This window comes from Neovison vison, chromosome 9, assembly GCF_020171115.1.
Source record: "Neovison vison isolate M4711 chromosome 9, ASM_NN_V1, whole genome shotgun sequence".
Taxonomy (NCBI): domain Eukaryota; kingdom Metazoa; phylum Chordata; class Mammalia; order Carnivora; family Mustelidae; genus Neogale; species Neogale vison.
The window spans coordinates 31,101,077-31,111,574 of record NC_058099.1 but is presented as its reverse complement, the minus strand read 5'-3'; the positions used below and the strand labels follow the sequence as shown (position 1 = coordinate 31,111,574).

Sequence of the window (10,498 nt, the reverse complement as noted above, 5' to 3'; positions counted from 1 at the left end):
ATTTCTGTGCCTTTTACAGCTGTAAGACTTGTGTCCTGTCCATCTCACAGGATTTTGGGGAACGGAATGGGAGCAGGCACCACCTTTCAGCTTCAGTTTCTACATGTGTAAAAAGCTTAGAACACACGGCCAGTCCGCCAATAAAATTCCTGTTAGAACAGGAAAATGGACAGAAAAACTTTGCAAAATGTAGAAAGCTATGCATGCGTGAATTATGTCTGAAAACAACACAGAGCCCTAAAAGGTGATTGTGGGTCTCTCTCCTACTGGCTCCAGGGTTGCAACCCCACAACATAAAGCAGGAGCACTTTCTTAAATCATTCCCGCGGTGGGGAGTCATCACAGTGTCGGTGCCACACCCGGTAGGGCCCAAAAGAGCCAGGAGGGGGCGTGGTCCAGGCCGGCCAGCCCCTCACGACGCCCCGCCCCGTAGCACCCGCGCCTGCGCCATGCACACCAAGCGGCCTCGAGCGCCCCGGCGGGAGGTAAGGGGTTTGCGGGAGGCTGTCTCGGGGGCGTCAGGCCCTGACGGGGTTTGTGGGCTGGGCGCTGAGCCCGCGGGCGGTAGAGGCACCCGGTGGGAAGCCCCGCATCCGGTCCGGAGTGCGAGCGCTTTGAGGGTTCCTCCCGGCTCCGAGAAGTGGCGGTTTCGTTTTTGGACGCTCTTTTCAAAGCGGGTGTTGGGAGGCCGCCGACAGGGCGAGCGCGGCGGCCTCCCGGGGTCGCGGGGTGGAAAGTTTCCTGCACCAACCCTGCCCGTGACGCAGCGTGGGCCCTAGGTCGTCAGGGTCGCCCTGGGGCTTGGTCCCGAGACCGCCCATGCATCCGTTCTCTGGTGGGGGCGTCTGGTGCTAGTGGCCCAGGGACGCTGTGGGCGACGCTGCGAGGGGTGACGCGAGGCTCGGGGGCAGTGAGGGGAGGACCGGTCGGCGTCTCCTGGCAGCCAGACCGGGACGTGGTTCTGGAGATGGTCCCGCCTCTGACTCCCTCCTAGATAAATTCTGAATCGGAGGGCTTAGGGGACCGTGAGGGAGGACCGGGGGCCAGTACTTTTCTTTCCGAAGTCAGTGCCCCGTCTGCCAGTCAGAAGCAAAGGAAGACGAGCTTGAGGACATTCGGGGCCACCACTGCAGGAATGTGGGATCTCTAGGCCGATAGACGGTGTTCCTTGCTTTTGCGGGAGAGGGAAGTTGCGGGCCGTTTGGGACTTTTTCTGAGAAATGGGGCTCTTTATTTATAAACAATCTAATACAGTAAACCTCCTGGTCCTTTTTCCTCACGGGAAACAGGAGTATTAATGGTACTCAGCTGATAGTTGTAAGCACGGAGGTACTCAGCTGATAGAAGTTATAAGCCCTAAAGGGTAGTTTGTAGAGCACCTGGCACCCTGACCCCCGCAAGTGTTAGTGCAGTTCTTCAAAATGTTTGAGCTGTTTTCTCAAACATCAATTCAAAATTGAAACATCAACTCAGAAATTTTTAGAAAGCCTTTTTATTTTATTTTTATTTTGAGATAGTTTTACAATAACAGAGAAGTTGCAAAAGTAATACAGTTCTCTCCAGCTTTAAAGTGATCGCCTTACATAACGATAGTACAATTATAAAAGGTTAGCAAGTATCATTGGTACAGTTCTATTCACCAAGCTACCACCGTTTTTCAGATTTCATAATTTTTTATCCTAATGTCCTTTTCTTTCTGTTCCAGGATCCACTATAAGGTCCCGTATTGCATTTAATTGGAAATAGTCGACTCCTTGGTCTTTTCTTGTCTTTCCTCCCCTTGACACTTTTGAAGTACCCTTTTGAAGTCAGTTATAATGTAGAGTGTCCCTCAGGTTTTATCTGATGTTTTCTTATGATTAGATTAAGGTTATGCATTTTTGTTGATACCACAGAAGTGGATGTACCCTTCTTAGTTCATCATATGAGGGGTTCATGTTATGATTCTCTGCTTTTGATATTGATCGCTTGGTTAAGGTGGTGTCTGCTAGGATTCTCTGCTGTAAATTTACTACTTTTCCCTTGAAATGAATCGATATCTTGGGAGAGTTTCTAAACTATGCAAATATCTTGTTTCTCCTCAAACTTTAACTTGTTGATTTTACCATCCAGTGGTGGATCTTGCCTTCAGTGATTATTATTTTGATCTTCTAATGGTGATTTTCTGTTTCCCTCATTCCTCCCCCTTTTATTAATTGGAGTTCTGTGAGGAAGAGCTGCCCCTTGTCCATTTGTTTATTCATTTATTTTATTTTATTTTTTTGCATCAGTATGGACTCATTTATTTTACTGTTGGTAATTTTTGGTGTTTATATTGTGTCTCTAGTTGTCCAGCTTTGGCCCTTGGGAGTTTTTTCAGATTGTTTCCTTTTGACAGGCTCCTTCACTTTTTGAGAACTTCCTTCCTTGCTGGCACCATAAGATGTTCCAGGCTTGTCTTGTGTTGTCTCTGTCCCAGCCCTGCAATCCTCCACTCCTCCCAAGGGCCCATGGTTTCCTTTTTTGAAGAGTGGTGTTTAAACATCAAGATCAAGGGACTAGGTGTGCTCATTGCTACTGGAGTGTAATTGTTTGTGGTTCCTGGCAGAAGACATGAATATATAGAAGTATAAATATATGTATTATTTATTTTTATAAATATTTGTCCTTTATAGATCATGTTACATATTTATTATTTATGTAATTGTAAAAGACTAAGTATTTACTTATTTATATTCATTATTTATAAATATATATATATTTCTTAGCTTTGTACATGTGTATCCACATATTCCGTGGATATACACATACACACACACATATACCCATGCATACACAAAGATTTGTTTTTGCATTTATCTGTATATATGTATTCATATATCTGTGTATATATATTTTTAAAAATAAAAATTCATTCTGAAAGTTCCATTTGTTAAACGAACACCACAGGGTTCATCCTAGTCATGCCCCTTATTTGTTAACTTCTTTTGACAGAAATCTGGCTTTCGTGTTCTACAGAATATTTTATTTGCTCAATTCTCATATAAAGGGTTTTCACGATTTCTAACCCATATGCCTATAAAAAACAAATTTTCTAATTAGAATACAGTTGTGTGTAGTTCTTTTTGTCCTTAGCTTAATGGTATCCAGTTAAAATAATGTTTTCCAGAGTTACCTAGATTATTTTCTTCCCCTACTTTGAGTATGGTTATGCTATTCATTGGTAATATGGTTTTGTTTTTATTAGTTTGTGTTCCATTTTTGTGTTTCTCTATGTGTTGTTTTTGTTTTTTAGTTTTCAAAAATTCATTCTTGGTAATACACAGTTCTGTGAGTTTTGGCAAATGCATATAATTGTGTATCTACCACCCAGACTGTCATGACACAGAACGATTCTATCACCTCAGATATTCCATTACACTTTAAAAAAAAGTTAACAAGGAAATAAACTCTACAGAAGTTTGGGAAAGTAGGCATTGTTGCATGTTTTGTCTTGTCTTTTTCTTGGGCTTATTTTACACAGTCGTGATGTTAATGTAAATGTATTTTTCATTTTTGTCATTTATTTCTATCAGAAAAATGTTCCAGTTTTTTGACTGAAAAACAAGAAATGCTGAAATGCCTGTTTTTCAGTTAATTTTAACAACACATTTTGTATGTTGGATTACATACCTTCCTTTAACAACTTATAAACTACTGCTGTCCAACTTTCTGTTCTGTAACATCACGATTTATGCAATTATTTGAATGTTATGTTCTCATTTTAGTGTATATAGGCATTTTATTATAATTTTATAGAAATGGAAATTGTGGAGAGAAGAAAAAAAAGTACTGGCCAGAAGGAGACCAAGAGTTGGAAAAGTCTCTTGGGAGGTTCTTGGGGCAGAAGGTCTTCCCTTATAGATGGTCCTTAGGAGTCAGTAGGTTTTCCCTGGACACGGAAAGCTGAGGGGCAGAATCAAGCATAACTCTGACCTGGAAACATCACTTTTGGAACTGAAAAAATCTATCATCATAGTGTAGGGGAATAGTGCAAACAAGTCAAATATCTAATAATAGGGATTTGTTATGTATACTATAAACTGGTTAGTGAAGGAGAAGAAAAAATCATTAGAGTTGTATATCAAATGATACATAAATGATGCCTGTAAAAGGCATCTGGATAGAGGGAGCATCACTGCAAAGCCAAAAGTAGAGATTGGGTGATAATACTTAGATTGTGTGAATCTGTGAACATTGTATTTTCTTGTTCAGTAATAGGGAACTCTAGGAAAGTTTTTGTTCAGAGGAGTAGCATATTACAAGTCGTGTTTTTGGTATATTAATTGGTGGTAATGTGTGAGGAAAAATTGGAAAGGGGAAAGAGTTTAAAAGCAGCCTAATTAAGACACTTATAAGGTGCTATGCATATTGCATTATTTGGAGTGATGGGATTAGAAATGATGAAGAAAGGATCTGTGAAGAAATATTTTAGTTCCATCAGCATCTATTGAAAACCATGTATGGGGGCGCCTGGGTGGCTCAGTGGGTTAAGCCTCTGCCTTTGGCTCAGGTCATGATCCCGGGGTCCTGGGATCAAGCCCTGCATCAGGCTTTCTGCTCAGCAGGGAGCCTGCTTCCCTTCCTCTCTCTCTGCCTGCCTCTCTGCCTACTTGTGATCTCTCTCTGTCAAATAAATAAAAATCTTTAAAAAAAAAATGTATGGTTAAAAAGAAAAGAAAAGGAATGGTGGTAGATAAAAAGATGCCTTCCTATAGGATATAACCTGCATGGTAGAAAAAAATGCAAGCAATGTGATAAACTGGGAACATTGTGAGACAAATAATTAATAATTTATGAGTCTATTATATGTTAAATATAATAAGAAAAAGATATCCCCTATAGTAAAATAGAAACATAGCACTAGCAAGTAATTCATAAGAAATGCAAATGGCTAATAAATCAATGTTCCCAGTAATTTAAGGAATGCAAAATAAAACAATAATGGGACACAGTTTTTGAATGTCTAGGAGAATGCTAGTACCACGTACTGGTGAGAATATGGATCTTGGATATTTTGATATGCTGCTAGTGGGCATGTAAACAGGCACAACCGTTTGGGATATTTGGAATCAAAAGCCTTAAAAAAATGTGTGTACCTGTTGGATTTCTAATTATTTATTTTGAAGAAACATAGATGGTAGTATGGATTTATGTGTAAGGGTAATTACATTGTAGTACAGTATATAATAGTGGAAAATTGGGAACAACCTAAATAGCCAACAATAGATAATTAGTTAAATTATGGAGCATCTATGTAATGTACCACTATGCTGCTATAAAAAATGTATTATAGAAAAACAGTCATTTACATGGAAAGATTTGTATTATATTTAATCAGGGTATTCAAAATAAATCCTTTCTTCTTTCATTCATTCATATATGCACCCTTAATAGTATACTTTGATACTCATACCTCCTGGGCTTTCATTTCCTTTGGGTTTATTTTATCGTTAAAGTGTGCCTTTTAGTAGTTCTTTTAAAAGAGAAAACTTGCTTATCAACTGTTCTGTCTGAAAATGATTATTTTGCCTTCATTTCTGAATAATAATTTACCTGGCCATATAACAACTCTCTCAGCATTTTGAGGATATTCCTGTCTTTTGATAACCTTGCTTTGATGAAAAGTTTGCTGCTTTTGTTGCTTAATTTTATCTTTATCTCTGGTTTGCCTTTTTTAAGATTTTTGTTTGGTTTGTTTGCCCTTCACATTCTGTAATTTCCCTTCCATGTGTTGGTAATTTTTTTTTTTTAATTTATGCCACTTGGGGCTTATGTGCATTTTCGATTTGAGGTCTTGCATCTTAATTCTCAGCATGTTCTCTTGAATAATGCCTATTCACCATTTTCCTTATTCTTCTCTTATGGGACTCCTATTTGTTATTGAGCTACTCATTTTATCTTCTATGTTTTTCATCTCTTTATTCCTCTGTGTTCTGACTGATATCTTCCAATCAATAATTCTCCCTTCAGCTACATAGTTTATTGTTTAACACATATTTGAGGTTTTTATTTCTCAATTTGTACTTGGTTTCTCAGATTAGCCTGGTACTATTTTGTAGTATTATCTAATATTTAGAAGGATTCTGTTCCTTCCACCTGTACCTATTTTAATTTTTTTTTTTTTTTTAGATTACTATCTGTAGTCCCTTAGCTATGAATTTTCTTGTTTTGTTGGGTCTGTGGACTGTCGGCAATGAACTTCTGTATGTATCTCCAATTCCCACTCATTACTGTAGCTGTTGAACTCTCTTTATCTTTGGTGTGTGGAGATTTCCCTTTTTTGCTTTCAAGCTTAAACATAAACAAACTTAACATAAAACTTAAACATAAAAAAATGAATGTACTAAGTTGATGAGATACTCTGTATAACCAACACTTCGAGATTTTCAACTGTGAAAGTTTCAACATTATTTAGATTTATAGTTCTTAATGCTTGTGCAGTGATATCATAAAAGCAATTTTTTAATATCACAAAAGCATTGGACTCTATTCTCTGACAGAACTCAAAAATACATTCACAATTATTCATAAAGATTCAGGGAGTCCATAAAGTATATTTGTGAACCTCTGTCTGTGTGGACCCTGGTTTAAGACCCCATAACCCAGTGGGATTAACATAGTCATTTCTTTTCTTTTTTTTAAATACAGGAGAGGTTGTGGGCTAATGAGATGGCATGAAAGCAAGGTTGTACAACAGTGGTTTTTAAGCTTACTTAAGCAGTGGAGCCCTTTACTGATGTAAAATCTAATATGCTCAAATTTATGAAATCGATATAAGTAAATTTTCTCCAGTTGAAGCAGGGATGGGGTCCTGGAGCCTGCTCATTTGCTATCCTCTACCCTCACCTACTCTGACCCCAAAGGCATACTCTTGGAAATTGTGGAACAGTGATAGGAAACTGTTGGTTAATTAGAAAGAACATTTGATTGTACTCTGAGGAATCCTGGGTTCTGATTCCAGCTCTCTTGTTAACTGTTTATTTGTATTGATTTTGGACAACACTAATCACTTTGTAAGAAAGGGAGGAGGCAGTTTAAAGGACATCAGTGAGAAGTATTGCATATGATGTTATAATATATTTGAGGAATATAATTACATAGTTACATTAAGATGTTAGAAATGGAGTTTGATACAAGCAGAAATGTTATGAAATTTTTTCTTCTGGTTTTGCCTCTGACATCTTTTTTTAAAAAGGTTAATAATTGTCCAAGATATATTGGGAAATGAAAACTTGGACAGTAAACTCATAGTTTAAAAATAAAAAAAGGTATTTAAATATATACATTCTTATTTGGAAAAGGGCCTGGAAAGACATACATCAAAATGGAAAGAGTAGTTAACTGTGGGTGAGGAGATGATTGATTTTATTTTATCCTCTTTTTCATATTTTCTAAACATTTTAAAGTGCATATTCATCTGTAGAAAGAAAAAAGTTTCAAAATAAAAGATTTCTTTAAAAAAGTCATTCAAGGGGCGCCTGCGTGGCTCAGTGGGTTAAGCCGCTGCCTTCGGCTCAGGTCATGATCTCAGGGTCCTGGGATCGAGTCCCACATGGGGCTCTCTACTCAGCAGGGAGCCTGCTTCCTCCTCTCTCTCTCTGTCTGCCTCTCTGCCTACTTGTGATCTCTGTCTGTCAAATAAATAAATAAATAAATCTTTAAAAAAAAAAAAAGTCATTCAAGTTCAGAATTAAGTTGAATATATATTTAGAATAAATTATAAAATTAACTAATTGTTGGTTTTTAAAAATAATAGAAACTGATTAAAAACATTCTACATACTTCCCTTTTAGGTTTTTCTATGTGAGTGGAGAAGACAGTCACTGCAAGTAGAAGTGACAGCATTTTTTAAGGATGTCTGAAGATGAAGAAAAAGTGAAATTACGCCGTCTTGAACCAGCTATACAGAAATTCATTAAGATAGTAATCCCAACAGACCTGGAGAGGCTAAGAAAGCACCAAATAAATATTGAGAAGGTGGGTTGTTTTTCATTTTCTACCACAAGAAACAGTTGCAAATTCTGACTTATACTTGTGCATTTCAGCCAAATTTAGAATATTAGATAAGAGGCTTTGGTAAAACATCCATATCCTGTTGATTTAGTAACATTTTTTTTTTTCATCTGGGGTTTTTGTTTTACAACTACATCTGGTATTATTCCTATTTTAGGGAGGGATTTAGGAATAGAAACTATACCTTTTAAGTTGTACATATTGACATGCTGGGCAGTTAATTAAAATACAAATTGTCTGATAGTGCACCATAATGTGAAGGCAGTGAACTTTGGCTAATGGGCCTGCCTTAATTTCCTTAACCCTATGGCTAGTTTTTTGAACTTTGGTGTCTATCAATAACTCCTATCCTTTTCAGGTGCACATAGAATAAAGAGGTAAATCATTGTGTGAAAGAGGGAATTTCCCAAATTGACTTTTTCTCTTTGAGGAAAGCCCCAAATTGAGAAATACAACCGGGGGGTTCGTTTAGGAAATAGGTGAGAAAGAACTAGTCTCCTGGATCATGGTGAAGGTGGCATAGAAACTGGACTGCCCAGCATTTGATGGAATAGTTGTGGCATTCATGGGAACATGGGGTTTACTACTGAGCATTGACTTGGCAGATTATATTGTTTTATTTGCTGTAGGATAGTCAGTGGGATTTGCTCCTTCAAAAAGACCTCCCCCAAATAAATTTTAAGCTGTGTGGCCCTCCATTAATTTTTTGTGGTGGGGGGTGGGGTGGAAGTGGTCATTAAGCCTTTCAGTATAAACAATATTTATCACCCTCACCTGAGTACCTTATATAACTAAGAAGTGGCAGCTTTTATTTTCCCCTTAGTTACCATTTGTCTTCCTAGTATTTAAATCTTTTCAAAAAGTATAGAAAATAAGCACCTGGAATATTAAGATTAATTAAGAAAATTAATTAAGAAAATTTTAAAGCAAATATGAAGCTATCTAGAGTTCAAGATTGCTATTTTGTCATCTCTTAAGTTTTTCTTTATTCGTAAGCAATAAGTTCTGTGACTTTATAGGGTGGAGGCGTTTTCTGGTAAACTGGTTAGTCTTGTCATAAGCAGAAACAAATTACAGGGCGCCATGCTTTGATTAATGAGGAAGACTCATTCTTTTAGCACTGTAACAATATAGAAATCGAGTTGCTTACTCTGGTTGATCATATCTGGGTGGCAGGTTGATAAGGTGTATTTTAAAGTCCTGAACTCATATCAAAGCGCTCAGTTACAGAGATGACTAGAACTTGGCAGATGAATTGATTCTGAAACCTAGACATAGGTGGACTATGCTCTGTTAAGATCGTTTCTTTCCTTTATTGCCCTATATTACCTTTGGGGTTTGGCATGTCTTAAATTTTCCCTTTTCTTATACTTATTCTGTATAAAGTGTCTGCAGTCATACCCTCAGATCCTAGCCACACATACCACCCAGTCAGTCATCAATAGAAAAGCCAGAACCCCGGGAACAAGGAAGGTGGGGATAGGAAGGGATGTATTATTGATTCGATTAGTTGTGCCAAACTTCATAAGAGTATTATTCCAGAGTTATATTGATCTTTCTCTGCCATAACATTTTTCCTTTAGCATTTTGTGAAATTCTTACCAATGTGAAGTTTTTAGACAATTTCAGAATAATTATAATTTACAATATAGGTGATGTCTGAAGCTAAGCAAACTCATGCTGCTCTGTGTTTTATTCAGTACTCTTGGTCATTATTACTATCTCTAGGATTTCTAGTTTTACTGTGAAAGTGACTTTTTATGTGTATAAGCTTGGATAACATATTTTAATAGTTTATGGCAATGCAAAAACATTTAAAAGCTGCTGTGTTCACTGTGGACAAAAGAGTTATGAACTAGGTTTGGACTCCAGGTGTTTGACAGTGCCTCACTTTAAAAAAGGCATATTCTTCCTGGGGGAAGGGTGTAGAAAGATAAAATATTTATTATGTTAGCCGTCAGTCATCCAATATGAATTTAAAAGAAGAAAGTCACACTGAAGAGAAATTGAAGGTAAGCCTTGGTGGAGTGATTCTGCAGCATCCGAAAACAATGAGAGTAGTGTGCTGCGCACACCTGGGACTGTATTCCATAGGTCCTTCAGCATTACATTTTATTACACATGATAGACTTGATTAGAACACCGTGCTGAAATTTGAAGTGTTAGCATTCAGCTTTCTCGGCTAATGTAAGATAGGCTTAAGCATAGTTAATAGAAACAAGATCATGCTTGGAACATAATTTTCTTTGTTTCATATTGTAGGGTTAGGAGAAAACTTACTGTGTAGCATGTACTGTGTTAGTATATAGTTAAAATACAAGTGGCAGAAAACCCCAAAATAGTGTATTAAATCAGATAGACCTTTTTTGTTTTTACTTTTATTTTTAACCGCTCATAGTTACAGAGGCGCTCCGGGGCTGCAGTGGCAGCTCAGCAGTCATTAAAGACCCAGGCTCTTTTTATC

At 37.6% G+C, this 10,498-nt stretch overlaps 1 protein-coding gene across 1 annotated transcript in view; it reads left to right on the top strand.

Annotated features, from left to right (window-relative positions):
• The first annotated feature begins 449 nt into the window (after positions 1-449).
• Positions 450-10,498, top strand: part of STX17 (syntaxin 17) — a 54,402-nt gene continuing 44,353 nt past the window's right edge. The window contains exons 1-2 of the mRNA XM_044265262.1: positions 450-485; positions 7,815-7,998. Of these exons, the coding sequence (XP_044121197.1) occupies positions 7,876-7,998 (123 nt within the window). The 5' untranslated portion in view covers positions 450-485; positions 7,815-7,875. The remainder of the gene's footprint in view (positions 486-7,814; positions 7,999-10,498) is intronic.